The 16,832-nt window shown below is 39.1% G+C and overlaps 1 protein-coding gene across 3 annotated transcripts in view; it reads right to left on the reverse strand.

Annotated features, from left to right (window-relative positions):
* The window catches only part of GABRB2 (gamma-aminobutyric acid type A receptor subunit beta2), a 196,417-nt gene that overhangs the window by 88,940 nt on the left and 90,645 nt on the right, over nucleotides 1-16,832 (reverse strand). For all 3 annotated transcript variants that reach the window (XM_008147650.3, XM_008147648.3, XM_054717038.1), the window contains exon 5: nucleotides 10,016-10,098. In XM_008147650.3, the coding sequence (XP_008145872.1) occupies nucleotides 10,016-10,098 (83 nt within the window). The remainder of the gene's footprint in view (nucleotides 1-10,015; nucleotides 10,099-16,832) is intronic.

A 16,832-nucleotide genomic window follows, 5' to 3' on the forward strand; every position in this document is an offset into this window, starting at 1 on the left:
CTTCTACCATTAGTCTAGTTTTGCCCTCAGGGCAGACACAGTCTGCTCCCTTAAGAGGAAATTCTGTAGTTATTTGAAAATAGCTATCCATTAAATATTACCACCCTGCCTCCCTAAGTCTCCCTTCCTCAAGGTAAATGCACCCCTTTGCCCACTCATTTCTTCTACTGGTTCTTCATACTCCATGGTTTATGTATTGTTTACATTTTGGTTTTCTGATTGCTAAATATCCCCCTTAAAATATGATTTGAGCACACTGTTCCAGGCCTGACCGGATAATGATAATAATATGCTATAATGATAACAACTGCTACTTATGGAAATATTGGTACCAAGCATTGCACAAACATCTCTGTCTTGATTATCACATTACCTATCAGGTATCACAACATTGCAGAGAGGAGAAACCATAGCTTGAAAAGCTAAGTGACCGGTTTGGTTAGCATGAGCAACACATATTATACAGCTACCAGGAGTCAACGAATGTCCTCCCATCCACTAGATCACACTAGCTCAAACCCGAGCTGATTACTACTTCCTCTGGGATAAGTATTTTGAATCTATGGACATACTCTAAGGTGCCTTCAGTTTTCCCTTTGGGAGTAAAGGAGCACAATACACTCTTGTTTCCGCTAGGTTTTTTAAAAATACTGTGTGTCTATCTACCAGCATATTGACTAATCCACATCACAAACTGCATTTGAAATATATTAACCCGGTGCTATAGTAAATTTTGTCGATACCCCCAAGTTGCTTAAACATATCAATCTATATTGACCACTTTAATAAGAATTGTTTGGGATGAAATTGTGGAGAAGAAAATAGAGCCTTTATTCTATCATTAATTTAAATTGTTTTTATATGATATCAAAATATGAATTATGTAAGACAACAAGCACATGCCTATTTTCTGCTTTCTAAAGCATGGCGAATCTTTCTAGAAGAAGAGATGCCAGTGCCAACACACGCTCACCTCCTCCCACCCACCTCCCCCCAGGGACCTTTGCTACACTGACCATAGAAGCTTTAAGTGATCAGTTTAAATGCTAACAAAACCCCAAATGGACTGTCCTTTCACTTCACCCAAGAACAGATGTCAAAGAGCTTGCTTTTAAATACTCCTCTTTGAATTTTGAAGCTAGCTATTAATTATTTTCCTTTTGGCTAAAGTAAAAAAATTTAATAGCGACTAATACTGTAGGCACCGAAAGTAGATAGCCCTACAGATAATGAGGCTTAATTGGAATGTAAATGCAAGGTCTGAAATAAGATCTGCAAAGGTTGAGAAGGGCAATGCTGTGCTTTGGGACTCTTCTTGGCTGGATATACTAGATCTCATCATTAGAGCAAATCTGTGGCAGTATAATAATAAAAAGTAATGTTATTATAGTAATAACTAGAGGCCCAGTGAACGAAATTCATGCACGGGGGTGTGTGTACCTGAGCCCAGCCTGCACCCTCTCCAATCTGGGACCCCTCGAGGGATGTCCGATTACCCGTTTAGGCACAATCCCGATTGGGCCTAAACGGGCAGTCGGACATCCCTCTCACAATCCAGGACTGCTGGCTCCCAACTGCTCGCCTGCCTGCCTTACTGATTGCCCCTAACCGCTTCTGCCTGCCAGCCTGATCACCCCCTAACCACTCCCCTGCCAGCCTGATTGATGCCTAACTGCTCCCTTGCCAGCCTGTTTGCACCTAACTGCCCTCCCCTGCAGGTCTGGTCACCCCTAACTGCCCTCCCCTGCAGGTCTGGTCACCCCTAACTGCCCTCCCCTGCAGGCCTGGTCCCCCCAACTGCTCTCCCCTGCAGGCGCAGGTCCCCCCCACCCCACTGCCCTTCCCTGCAGGCCTGGTTGCCCCCAACTTCCCTCCTCTGCCAACCTGGTGACCCCTAACTGCCCTCCCCTGCAGGCTTGATTGCCCACAACTGCCCTCCCTTGCAGGCCTGGTCCCTCCCAACTGCCCTCCCCTGTTGGCCATCTTGTGGTGGCCATCTTGTGTCCACATGGGGGAAGCCATCTTTGACCACATGGGGGAAGCCATCTTGTGTGTTGGAGTGATGTCAATTTACCTATTACTCTCTTATTAGATAGTATAGAGGCCTGGTGCACTGGTGGGGGCCGGCTGGTTTGCCCTGAAGGGTGTCCTGGATCAGGGTGGGGGTTCCCTTGGGGCATGGGGTGGCCTGGGTGAGGGGCCTGTGGTAGTTTGCAGGCTGGCCACGGCCCTCAGTGACCCAAGCAGTGGCCCTGGTATCTGGAATTTATTTATCTTCTATAATTGAAACTTTGTAGCCTTGAGTGGAGAGAAGCCTCCTGCTTGCTCCATGGCCACAGCCATTTTTGTTGGGATTTATTTATCTTTTATAATTGAAACTTTGTAGCCTTGAGTGGAGATAAGCCTCCTGCTTGCTCCATGGCCACAGCCTTTTTGTTGGGATTTATTTATCTTCTATAATTGAAACTTTGTAGCCTTGAGTGGAGGCCTGGGCAGGCCAGGGTGTGAGGAAAGCTTGGCTTCCTCCATTGCCGGGGAAACCCAAGCCTCCTGCTTGTTCTGTGGCTGCAGCCATCTTAGTTAGGGTTAATTTGCATACTCACTTCTGATTGGCTGATGGGCATGGCTTGTGGGTATGGCGGAGTGGTGGTTAATTTGCACATTACTCTTATTAGATAGGATTATTAATTACTAAAGTTACTGTTTATTACATATCTGCCATGTTACAACCAATTCTTAATATATATTAGATCATATTAGTTCATTTAATTTTTATAACAACTCTGTGTGATAGATATAATTATCCCATTTGAGGAAACTGAGGCTCAGTTACATAGGGTGACTTTCCCAATGTCAGGCATATAATCAGTGACTGTGAGAGGCCAGCAAGAGCTAGTTTTGGATGCTGTCACGAAGGGCAGAGGTAGGATGGTTTTTAAAGGATCTAGAAGGAATGCTAAAAGGAGATGGTTGACTTTCTACCTCAGTGACACTTGGCATAGCACTGAGAAGTTGCCTATGGAAGAGTTACGGAGAAAGTTCTACCCCCTCTGATTCAGTGTAGATTGCAGTAAGGCTGAGATTGATTGCGAAAACCAACAACGTTGAGAATGAGAGCACTGATCTTATTCTCTGACACACCAAGGCTCTCCAGTCCAACTCATCCAGCCATAGGCTGAGATAAAGCACACAAACAAATGAGAAACAAGAACATGAAAAGCCTGTTAATGGATCCAGTTAAGACAATTTTATATTCCACATCCCAAGAGGAGTTCAATACCATATAAGACAGCCTGTCTCTTCTGAGGAGGGAGAGGGGTCCCTCACAATCAATAGCTGATATTGATATTAGAGGGCTGATTTGGCTCAGAATATCACAGAGTAGCCCCTAACTGTTCCCATTTCAAAGATCTGTAATACTCCCTGGACCCCTCTCTTCACTTCTGGATGGAGCCTGCTAAGTAACCTTACCATATGATGGAATGTTGTTTCCTCCACATGGTTTGGACTTTATATATTTTTAAAAAGAGACAAATATTCGACTTGACCTAACAGTATTAGGGCCTTCTTAATACTCTGAAGTACTAGTATACTCAAAGGCACACCTGGGACAATTCATTATTTCTTTATAAGACTTAATCTTATCCCTAAATAGCAAGAACATACTAAAGAACCTTTTATAGGCTAGCACATAACTTTGTTGTCATTGGTACTTTGAGGGTGATATTTCCTTGGAAATATAGGTGAGTATGCCAGTATCCCTTTTCCAATGTGATTGAAAGATTCAGAAAAAGATATAGACAAGATATATACATGGATGTAGTATATAAGTTTCATTTCCTACATAGTGATACATATTATCAGGGCCCATTTAGTTCAGCAAAATCCTACTGATTCTAAAAAAACTTCTCCATTCCTCTAAATATAAAAAAAGGTTTGTTGTTGTTTTTTTTTTAATATTTTTATTGATTTCAGAGAGGAAGGGAGGGGAATAGAGAGAGAAACATCAATGATGAAAGAATCATTGATCGGCTGCTTCCTGCATGCTCCACACTGGAGATCGAGCCCGAAACCCAGGCATGTGCCCTGACCTGAAATCGAAAGGTGACCTTCTGGTTTAGAGGTCGAAGCTCAACCACTGAGCCATGCCAGCTGGGCCTAAGTTTTGAAATAAGCACAGTTCACTGCCTTTCTAGAATCATCAGCACTTTATTTCAAGATTTACTCTAGTCCAGGGGTCCTCAAACTTTTTAAACAGGGGGCCAGTTCACTGTCCCTCAGACCATTGGAGGGCCGGACTATAGTTTAAAAAAAAAAAACTATGAACAAATTCCTATGCACACTGCTAAATTGGCTGCTAAGCAGGACAGGCAGTGGTAGCAAAAACACCCGGCGGGCCGGATAAATGTCCTCGGCGGGCCGCATGTGGCCCGCGGGACGTAGTTTGAGGACCCCTGCATCTAGTCTTTCTGTAAGATCTTACTAAACTAAATTCTCATCTTGGCAGCACTTTCACTAATGGGATTTTACATTCTTATGTGTATCTATTTAAATAAAACCTATCTCAGCATAATAAAGGCAGGGCCACTGTCTACATTTGTTCACTATTATATTTTTAGAGTGTATTATAAAGCCTTGTAAATAACTAGAGTTCAATAAATATTTAATGAATGAGTAAATTCTTGAATGAGCCAATGCACGAATAAATGAACAATGAGCTCAGGTCAATATTTCCCCACTCCAAGCTGCTCTGAATCAAGTTATATTATCCTCTCTAAAATTAAACCAATACACTAATTGTTGATAAGGAGACAAGGTGATAAGAATTTAATAATGCCACTATTAGGGTCAAATGTGTTTGAGAGGAGAAAGAAAGGGAGGGAAAGGGGGAGATAGGAAAAGAAATAAGTAGACATGAGGAGAAACAGGGAGAGGAGATGAGGTAGAGGAAGAAAGAGAATGAATGAATTCCTAGAGTTTACTTAACAGAAAAGAATAAATGAGTAAGGTAGAATATCAGGGATCAATCTCAGAGCTAGTTGTTTTAAGGATCAGATCCTAATTTCAATATGCTTAGTTTACTACCTGCTTACAATAACAGGATAATTAATATATTAATGGATATCACATATATTATTAATATAATATTGATAATAATAATTATTAACAATATATTAATATATTATTATATTAATAATATAATACATATAATTAATATATTATTAATATACCATATTTAATTCTCTGCAACAATGATTTGCTGTTTAAATAAATATGAATAAGCCCCACTTTTTTTGTAAGAACAGTCTATTTTCCTGATTTTTAGAACAGTGATCTTCCTGTTAATCTGATCTCTCCAAAAGCAATGGCTTTACTAAGATAAATTAGCTATAAATCCCCACATTAGCTCAGAGCACTGTGCTACTCAGTGGTTGCATGTTCTTAGACATATCCCTTTCCCCCTTTGTGTCTGTTTCCCTATAAAGACAGGAATATTAATATCTACCCTATAGACTTTAAGCTATGAATGCTTACAGGAGACAAAGAAGGTCATTATATAGTAATAGAGGGGTAAATACATCAAGAAGATATAACAATCATAAATATTTATGCACCCATACTAACACCTAAATATATAAAGCAAATACTAACAGAAATAGAAGGAGAAATAAACAGCAATACAATAATAGTTAGGAACTTTAATACCCCACTACCAACAATGGATAAATCATCCGGACAGAGAATCAATAGGAAATAGCAGATTTGAACAACACTATAGACCAGAGATTTTCAACCTTGTTCATCTCCTGGCACACACATTACTAAAATTCTGTGGTACACCAAAAAATATATTTTTTGCTGATCTGACAAAAATAAAGGTATAATTTTGAGCCATTCACACCAAATTGCTATTGTTGTGTTGGTTGTTGTCATTCTTTTATTTGATAATCTAAGGGGAAAGAAGTTAGTACCCCTGACTAAATAGTGCCCAGCCATGGCACACTGGTTAAAAATCACTGCTATAGAGCAAATAGATCTAACAGACATATACAGAACATTCTATCCAACAGCAATAGAATAAACATTCTTCTCAAGCACTCATGGAACATTTTCTAGAGTCAGCCATATGTTAAGACACAAAAGGAAAATTCTCAAAAATTCAGACATATAAACCAATGAAACAGAACTGAGAGCTCAGAAATAAACCCTCACATACATGGCCAAATAATATTTGAAAAGGGAGCCAAGAATACTCAATGGAGAAATCTTAGTCTTCTCAATAAATGGTACTGGGAAAACTGGATATCCACATGCAAAATAATTATATTAGAAACATATCTTAAACCACTCACTAAAATTGACTTGAAAGGAATTAAAGATTCCAATGTAAAACCCGAAACTGTAAAACTCCTGAAGAAAACATAGGAAAACATTGGTCTTGGCAATGATATTCTGGATGTAACACCAAAAGCACAAGTAAGCAAAATAAACAAGCAGGGCTATATCAGACTAAAAAGTTTCCATACAGCAAGGGAAGCCATTAACAGAATGAAGAGGCAACATATGGAATGGCAGAAAAATATTTGCAAAAAATGTACCTGATAAGCAGCAATTATTCAAAATATATAATGAACTCATATAACCCAATACCAAAAACAAATAAACAAACAAAAACCCCACAAATAACCCAATTTAAAAATAGGCAGAGAAACTGACGAGATGTTTTTCCAAAGGAGACATACAAATAAATGGCCAACAGGTACAGGAAAAGATGCTCAACATCACTAATCATCACGGAAATGCAAATATAAACCATGATGAGATTATCATCTCACACTTGTTTGTAGGAATGGCTATCATAAAAAGACAGGGAATAACAAATATTGGTAAGAGTGTGGAGAAAAAGGGATCTTATGCAATGTTGGTGGGAATGTAAATTGGTACAGTTATTATGAAGGATTCTCAAAATTAAAAATAGAACTACATGAAGGGACCTAGAGAGTATTATGCTAAGCGAAATAAGCCAGTCAGAGAAAGACAAGTATCACATGATCTCACTAATATGTGGAATCTAATGAACAAAATAAACTGATGAACAAAATACATCCAGAGACATAGGAGCATGGAACAGACTGACGAGTCTCAGAGGGAAGATGAGGGTGGGTGGGTAGGTGGGAGGGGAGAGTAACCAAAGAACTTATATGCATATATGCATAAGCCATGGACACAGACAATAGTGTGGTGAAGGCCGGGAGGGGTTGAGTGCGGGGGGAGGGGGGTGTCAATGAGGAAAAAATGGGGACATCTGTAATACTTTCAACAATAAAGATAAACTGAAAAAAAAATAAGATGAGACTTTAAAAAATAAATGGGAATATTATTGAAGAAAAAAATAGAATTACTATTTGACCCAGCGATCTTACTTCTGGGTACATATGTGAAGGAAATAAAATTATTCTCAAAGAGATCTGCACCTTCGTGTTCACCACAGCATTATTTACAACTCAAGGCCTGGTGCATAAAATTTGTGCATGGGTAGGGTCCCTAGGCCTGGCCAGTGATCAGGGCCAATCTGGGGTGACCAGCAAGGCAATCGGGGTGCCCCTGCTGGCACCCACCTTGGCTGGCCTGGGGCCTGCAGGCTGGTGGCAGCTCCTGTGTTGAGCATCTGCCCCCTGGTGGTCAGTGCGCATCATAGCGACCAGTTGTTCCACTGGTTGGTCAATTTGCATATTAGGCTTTTATTATATAGGATAGTTAAAGCATGGAAACAACCTAATTGTCTATTGATGAATGAATGGATAAAAATACATACACACACACACACACACACACACACACACACACACACACACATTAGAGGCCTGATGCACAAAATTGGTGCAAGGGGCTCGGCCCTCACAGCTGCAGCTTCATCTGGAAGGTCAATTGGCTGTCCGGTCTAATGAGCATATTACACTTTTATTTTTATAAATATATGAAATAGAATACTATTCTGCCATAAAACAAAGGAAATCCTGCCATTTGTGATAACATGGATAAGTTGAAGGTATTATGCTAAGCGAAATAAGTCAGGCAGAGAAAGTCTAATACCATTTGTTATCAATTACATGAAATCTAAAAAAGAAAACTGACCTGATAGAAACAGTATAAAATGATGGTTGCCAAGTGTGGGGGCTCGGCCAGATGGGTGAAGGAGGTTAAAGGGCACAAACTTACAGTTATAAAATTAATAATATGTGGCTATCTAATCTACAGTATGGTGACTATAGTTCACAGTACTGTACTGTATACTTGAAAGTTGCTAAGAGTAAATCTTAAAAGTTTCCAACAGACACACACACATACATCAAAACAAGGCAACCATGTAAGGTAATAGTGTGTTAACTTACCTTACTGTGATAATCATTACACAAAACTTATATATATATCAAATCATTACATGGTACATACACAATGTTGTTTGTCAATTATATTTTAATAAAGCTGGAAAAAAATCTATTCTACCTCATTTAAAAGGTAAACTGCAATGAAATATGTAAAAGCCACTTTATAAAATTTAAACTTTCTAAAAGTCTAAGGAATTATTAATTTTTCAATATTCAGGTCACAATTATAATTTAATTCCATGCAACACTGGGTGTTGCCTGTGTCTTTCAGGCATTAGTTCTTTCAAGTAAGAAGGCTGTGGAAGGCTCAGATGACATGTACAATAATGATTATTAAAATTCCAGACAAATTCTACCATGAACAATTCTCTTACTGTAAAAATTCATGAATGGTACAAAGCCACATATTTTTTTTTGCAAAATATCCTAACATCAACAATTTGAAACAACTAGGTTTTTAACTTTGAAAGACAATATTCTGCACTCTAAATCGTGTTATTAGTTATGAAAATGCAAAGTTAATCCCAAAGATATTTACATAAAAATAATCATAAAAATCCTACAGAGCAATTTTATTAAGCAGTTCTACCTGGCAAAGATCTAATGTGAAAAGCATGATGATTTTGAAATACGAGTGTGAAATTGGGTTCTTTAAAAAATGTGTGTAAATGGAATTATCCCTGGAAGTTATTTTCTGAAATGGGCAAAAATGCCCACAATATGTCATAAATACTGGATTTCTGCTCAGAGCAGTGATGGAGAGTCACCCTGCCTGTCACAGCAAGAGTTCCTGACAAAGGCTGAGAGTACCCGCACAGCAGGCTGCTTATTCATTATCTAGAATGCTAGATAGAAAATTGTCAGCTTCCAATAGTTTGGTGGGATGAGGTATGAATACTGTGCAAAGAACTGACAGAGAAAAGAGATTCAAAATCCGATTCCACTGCAAATGACCTCCCTGAGTGACCTCTGAATTGGAGCTGGGCTGTGACATCAACATTCTACTCAACAGGGCAGGTGACTGAATCCTCAAGGGCACACACTATGGCCTAGAAATGCAACAATACTGCAAAACAGGTCAGCGCAGGAAAGAAGAACCACACATATACACTCATCTTGCTCAGCAGATGGCCTTCAGCAAGAATGTAAAATAAATTTTGACACTGAAAATAGTCCCCGGAGAAAAGCAACAACATCGCACTAATCCACATTCTATGAAGGTTTCAGCTATTCCAGAAGGCCACCTTTCTTTTGCAACTGAAAAGTGATAATGCTTTTGAGAGACAAAAATTATTCAGATACTTTGTGTCCCCCTGCCACCTTCACCTACTGTCCCAAGCCTGGTGTAGCTATTTGTCCCAAACACTGTGCTTTAAATGACTAGAATAACCCTTGGTTTTCTGCCAGGCTCTTAGCATCTTCCTTTTATTGCTAGATTATTTCTCCCTTTCACAACTCTCCCAGGGATTTGGGGACAAGACTAAGAGGATTGCAGCAACAGGAGGGCAGGTACTAGGAGTGCCTCCCTCCATCACATTCAGTGTGCTAGCAGAACCTCTGCAGGCCTGTGGTCTGGAGAACCCTTAAGCAGAGTTCAGTCTGGCTGGATTCTCAGAAAAACTTACAGCTTTCAATTTCCAAGGTGCAGTTTTGTTCATCCAGTGGGTACCGCCTTAGGTCCATCATGCAGGCAGCTGTGGTTGTGATTCTAGAAGAGAAAGAGCAAGGATACATGCTGTTAGCTGGTCCGTGGCTAGAATTGGAAAAATGAAATCCAAGTAGCAGAGAGGACAGAACTGGGCCTGTAGGAGACCGACTTAGCCAAAACTCTAATGAAAAGTGAGTATAGCAAACTTGGGATAACCACTTACCCTTAGAATCTCGTGCTGATTTGTAAAATAAAAAGACTGGACCAAATCAGTATTTTCCCAATGTGTGGTCCATGATCTACGTGTACAAAATCACCTGGGAGTGTTTGATAGACAGGCAGTTCCCATGCTCCAGAATGTTGTGTTTTTTGGGGGGATGGGGCAGTCCCAGGACTCTTATTTTAGCATCACAGGTGTTTAAGGGTATCAACATAGACATTCTTCTTCCATTCACCTCGTTTCTCCTCCCTTTCTGTAGACCCTGAAATCTAATCTTCAATCAATTTTGGCTTTGACCCATCATTTTTGAGCTTTCTGTGCATAGAATAGTACTTTGCAAGTGCTTTAATACAAGTCACAATCAGCCTTCCATTTATCACCTGAATTGCTCTGTCCTGCCTGAGTGATCTTATATTCTTATGACTTGTTAGAGAGCTTTCTCCTATGGGCTGGTAGAGTTATTTATTTAGAATAGCTGGTTCTTTTATTATTTTATCAGAGAGGAAAGAATATGTTCCTTTAATGTCTTTATGTTTCTCTGTCATCATTCTTCCATAATCTCTCTGCAGAAGGAGCCAAACAGCATACGGTTATAAACGATTTATCAACATATGTTTTCTGAACAATGAGGCAGCATAAGGTCATGAAAAAACACACACACACAAGTCTTAGAACACAACAGACACAGGTCTGAATTCTAATTCGGCCTCACTGACTGATTCACATCAAGATGGTTAATATCTCCTAAGAAACCTTAGTTTTTTTGTCTATAAAAAGGGGGGGTTATTAATAACAATAACACTTACCTAACAGGGTTTATGTGAGAACTGATATAATAATTTATATAAAGAATATAAAAGAGTAATGGCATATAATAGGTCCTTTAAAAATTTATATCTGCTGCCCTGGCTGCTATGGATCAGTGGTTAAAGCATCGGCCTGTATACCGAAGTGCACATATTGATTCCCAGTCAAGGGCACATATCTGGGTTGCAGGTTTGAGCCCCAGCCCCCAGTTGGGATGCGTGTGGGAGTCAACCAATAGATTTATCTCTCTCACATCAATGTTTCTTCCTCTCTCTCTCTCTCTCCTCTCTCTCTGTCTCTCTGTCCCTCTCTCTCTCTCTTTCTCTCTCTCTCTCTCTCTCTCTCTCTCTCTCTCTCTCTCTCTCTCTCTCTCTCTCTCTCTCTCTCCCCCTCCCTCCTTCCCTGCCTCCCACTCTAAAAATAAATGGAAAAAATATCCTTGGATAAGGATTAACAAAAGAAATTAAAAAAATTACACCTGCCAAAGATAACTATGAGTAGAAATTGATGTTGAATGTGACCAACTGTGCCAGACTAGTCTGAGAGGCACTCTACTATGTTTTGGGAACAGAGAAATAAGGTGCAGGCAGAAACAGTCCATAGCTAGACCTTTTCCATTAAAAGGTCTTGGACAGAACTTGGACAAGTAAACCAAGTAGACTGAGTCTGTAGATTTCCTGTTAGGTGTGAGAGTCCAACTCCTCCGTTGTAGGATGAAAATACAGTAGTGACCACTTATCTATGGCTCCATTTTCTGTCGTTTTGGCTTTCTGCATTCAACTGTGTCCTGAAAATTGAGTGCAAAGTTCCAGAAATAAACTATCCATAAGTTTTAAATTGCGTGATGTTCTCAGCAGAATGCAATCTCGTGCTGTTCTGCTCCGCCCTGCCCAGGATGTGAATTCCCCCTTTGTTCAGTGTCTCCACACTGGAGATGCCTCCCACCTGTGAGTCACTTAGAGAAGCCGGAAGTGCTTCCTTTATGTGAAAAGGTATATACGTACAGGGAAAAAACCCCAGAATCTAGGGTTCAGTACTGTCTGTGGTTTCATGCATCCGCTGGGGTTCTTGGAACACATCCCCACAGATAGGGGGTACTACTGTGACAAAAGGGAGGGAGCCATAAACAGATGCCTGACTGTGTAACTCAGTGAAGTTTGCAATCACTACTATAGGTTGTGGTTCACACTTCCTGCTGTACATATTCATGGCAGTTAACATCTGGGAACCAGTTTTGTGAACAAGAAAAAGAAATCGACTAATGATATCACAGAAGCAGTGAGTTTCCACTCATGCTTAAAGAATAAAGTAGAAGAAAGTGTTTTTCTCACATCAACAACACCCATATTTACTCCAGTGCTTTGCATCTTTAATGTGGTAATATACTTCATAAAGCTGGAAAATATATAAATGTTTACTAGTTGATGTTTATGGGGCATTTGTGTCTCCTATTGGATTAAAGCAGAAACTCTGTAGCCAAAGTAATCCATTTAGAATCTTGATCATACAAGAGTGACCTGGGACAAGTGACTTGTATTCTCCAACACTTGGTTACCCTGAAAAATCTGAATTAGATACTTGCCATCATAATTTGTTGTGAAATGCTAAATATAGAAAGAATCTGTAATTCACAACATGTTCTGTAACTTTTGTTATTACTACCTGCTAATGAGTAGATACAGTGATAACTCATTTGACCAGTGGTTTTTTGGTAGTATACATATGTGCCTGTATACATGAAAAAAATGTAGAATTATCACAGACTTATAAGCAAACCAGAGCTATACAATACGATGTAAATAGCGTCTGAACACATAAACATGCAAAAATATGCCATATGTGTATATGGAGCTCTAGTTAATAGATTTTAAGACAAAATACAGACATGCATCTGCTTGTTCCATGTATAAGAAACCTGCATCTTTTCCAGGTGTCTTGTGAGACTAAGAACCAGAACTGTGTTTGTCTTGTTTGTATCTTAAGTACTTTGCCAAGTGCATGGCATGTGTCACTAACCCAAGATTAGAATAGCAATAATAATAATTAATAATGACACAAAGAAAAGAAAAGTCATGGTTATAAGCATTCTCAAATGGAGGACATTAAAGCAACTCTCTATATTAAGTGCCTAATTAAATTTTAAAAATTCTCAAATAAGTTTGAAAGTCAAATCACTCTTATACAAGAAGCTACCTGGGATGAAGCTTAGTCTGAAAATCCCAGTGAGAACATGAATCTATTATTTGGGGCTTTCTGATTTATAATAGGGGTGAGTTTCTCCAGGAATAAGTCAGAGCAACAACAATACTTAATGGGCTTTTCATGAACATGCCTTCCTGAATCCTGATAAACACCCCTAATGGGCCTTAAATTGAGCAACACCACTACTAGAGTCTTTGAAGGGAGGCTACTAACTCTGCAGGATCCTGATTAAGTGTGAGGACCACTGTGAAACACATGGAGATGATTCTGTCTTCAGTGAAAGGAAAGAGTCCATGATGCCTCCAGAAAGTACCTCATTTACCAGTGGCAGATCCTCCATAGTTAAAAGTAGAAATGGGTCTTCCCTGGGGCTGAATACTATTGCATGATAAAACACAATTTGAGAAAGGCCAATATTCTGACTGGGCTGAGAAATCTTTGAATATACTCTTTATTTCTTAGCCACTGGGCACTGCTGTCCAAAACTGACTTGTGCTGTAAAATCCTCACACAGTCCCTTAAAGGCATCTATAAAATCAAAACATATAACAGCTATGCCAGAATTTTGTACCAAAGCCATGACCCATATTTAATGGTGTCATTATGTGAGATTTGATGATGCTACCATGTCATCCAAAGTTCGAATATGACCAAAGAGAGTTAATAAGTAATAATAGATGCCTTCACCCGTCAGCCAATAGGAAAAAAACCCTCAGAATCCTAATCCACAGACATGTTTCAGGCCTTTCAGCAGACTCTTCAGGAGGTGCTTCAGGTTAAAATGGGTCTTCACATGTGAGAAACTTGCTAGAATGTCAACCAGAGATTATAAGGAAGTAACTTTGAACTTCATCTTTGCTTGAATTTTTTATCTAGCTAACCCTCCACATTCCACAAAAATTGTTTTTTCAACAACTTCCTATGTTTTCTAAAAACATCGGGTGCCTCATCTCCAACTATATTCAAAACACATTACTGTAATTCTCAGCATGCTTTTACTTTGTTCAAAATGTGCTTTTACTTAAAAGCACAACTTATTCTAGCCCTGGTCAGTGTGGCTTAGTTGGTTGAGTATCATCCCATGCACCCCATAGGGGGACATATAGGAGGCAGCTGATCGAAGTTTCTCTCTCACACTGATGTTTCTTTCTCTCCCTCTCCCTTCCTTTCTCTAAAGAATCAATAGAAACATATTTTAAAAATAAATAAAATCACAACTTATTCTAATTATAAAGAATAAAGGAATCCTGTAGCATTAGTGGGCATCATTACTAGAGAAAAAATAGTATGTTAAAAATGTCATTTATCAAAAAAATATATTGCTACATATTTTGCTAGCTGCAAAACAAACTAATTAAAACTGTCAGCTAGAGGGGAAAAGATACAGATACTGAATTTTAGCATTAGAGTACAACCTGAAAATTTAAAAACTTTTAAGGAGCACATCTGAGTCACTTCTCCCAAAGGTACTTACAATTTTTTTTTTCTTTTACAACTCAAGTAGACTAACATTATTCAGTGTCTCACAATCATTTTTAGCCAGGAAACTAATTTCTCACCTATATCCCTCTTGTAATATGCTCTTGCTTGCTCTAGAGTAGGTCAATATTTCTGTAGGAGTTAGGTAACTGTCATTCTTGTCAATAATAACATACCTCACATTAATTAATCACTTACTAAGTTCTAGACACCATCTAGGGTTACTGAAATGTATCATCTTATTAACATGAGGAATGTCCCATTATTATTCCCATTTTAGGTCCTATTACTATTTCCATTTTGTAGATGAGAAGATTGAGGCACTGAAAGGTAGAGTGGTTTTTTCAAGGGTCACAGAGTGAGTGCTAGAGTTGGGATTTGAATCTAGGGTGTCTGACTGGAGTCCACATACTTAACAAGTAAGCTATAGCTAACTAGTTAGTTGACCTTGATAAAGTCATTTAGCTTCTCGACTTGCCCATTTCCTATATCCCAAATGAGCTAGAAAATACTATAATCCTATGAAAACACATTACACGTTCTATGACCCTGCATATTTTGTAATTTTGTTTTATCCACACATTCAAATGCTGTACTTCACAGCTGTTCATCCTGTTTTAGTCAATTATGTAGATGAGCCTACCCCAGACAAGCAAACAAGGAGTCCCACTTCATATTCTCCCCTGACTGAAGGTCTCCCTCAGCATTCTCCTTCCAGCCTATGCTCTTGATTGACCTCCACAGAGGCCTTCTGCTTAAATTAATTCTCCAACACTCACGCATAATTATTTGTAAAAGCTCTCAACAAGTCCTCCTATGGAGTCACATGCACTACTAGGCTCAACCTTGTAATCACCAAAAAAGTAAGATTGCTAGCAATCATGGTCCCCTTGGATAAATCGTGGGTTTCAGATGAGAGCTATTTGTACTCTTCTGCAGCTGTTTGGCCTTCTGTGACTCTGCTTTTCTGGAATCTTATCCTCTGGGAAGATACCGTGACTATTAAAGGGCTAGACAGGCTTCTGCTACAGATTCAGGTAGGATTCTGAAAGACATGTTCTTAAATAACATGCTGTGTATCCAAACAGCAGCACCTAACAAAGTCTCACTTTATGAGCATATAAATTCTATTCAATCAGAAATATTAATAGACATGGCCATATCAATCTAAGCCTTTATTATTCTCCTCCTGTCAGCCAGCCCCTTATTCACCAAAATTTCCCAAGTTACATTCCCAAGGGTATCATCCACAAATCCTGCCCTTATCTCAATGACAATATCCTCTCTTCTCTCTAAGTATGTCTTGAAGGAAGTCTGAGTCCCTGAGAAGAAAGTAATCATTCTATTTTTTGACTCAGCCTAACAACAGAAATCTGACTTCAGGTCATTGTAAGAGATTTTATTGAACCAAAGTAACTTACCAACTAGAAAGACACAGAGTTGGGACTCTGGTTATTTCTACAATTATTTCTTTGTGTGTTCATAATTTAAAACAATATTGTGCTGGGTATTTTTTGTTGCATTCATTAAAATATATTTAAAATACTTCATTTGATTTGTGAATATCAGAGTCACACCATTTCAGAATAAATGCATCAGTTTTATTCTAGCCATGTAATTTAACAAGTAAAAAAAAAGTGGTTTAGAGATGTTGATTTATAGCTAGTTGGTGACAGACAGAGGTTACAACTTCAGATGGGTCTGGTGTCATTTCTTTTAAATATCATCCAGTATTATTTAAAAATATAAACTATATATTGGATGTCTCATTTCGCCTCTCCAGCTCCACCCTCCATCCTTAACCATCAAGGTCTATAGCTCTAGAGACTAGACTGTAGGGTCTTCAAAAATTGCCTCTCTGGTTCTCTGGCTTTGGCCAATGGGGAGCAGGTCAGGAGTTTGGGGGAGGAAGGAGAATGAGATGAGGGATCTTTTCCCCAGGTTGCCTTTCTATAGAACTTATGTCCAGGTTCCCCTGACCATTCGCTCCTCTGCCCCTTTAAGTCTGGGATACTAGGAAGCCAATGGCAACTTTCTAATCCTATCTCTGGGAGGGAAAAAGGGAGTGCTGTTCTGTCTCTTTGTA

The sequence above is a fragment of the Eptesicus fuscus genome, chromosome 6 (assembly GCF_027574615.1).
Source record: "Eptesicus fuscus isolate TK198812 chromosome 6, DD_ASM_mEF_20220401, whole genome shotgun sequence".
NCBI classification, from domain to species: Eukaryota; Metazoa; Chordata; class Mammalia; order Chiroptera; family Vespertilionidae; genus Eptesicus; species Eptesicus fuscus.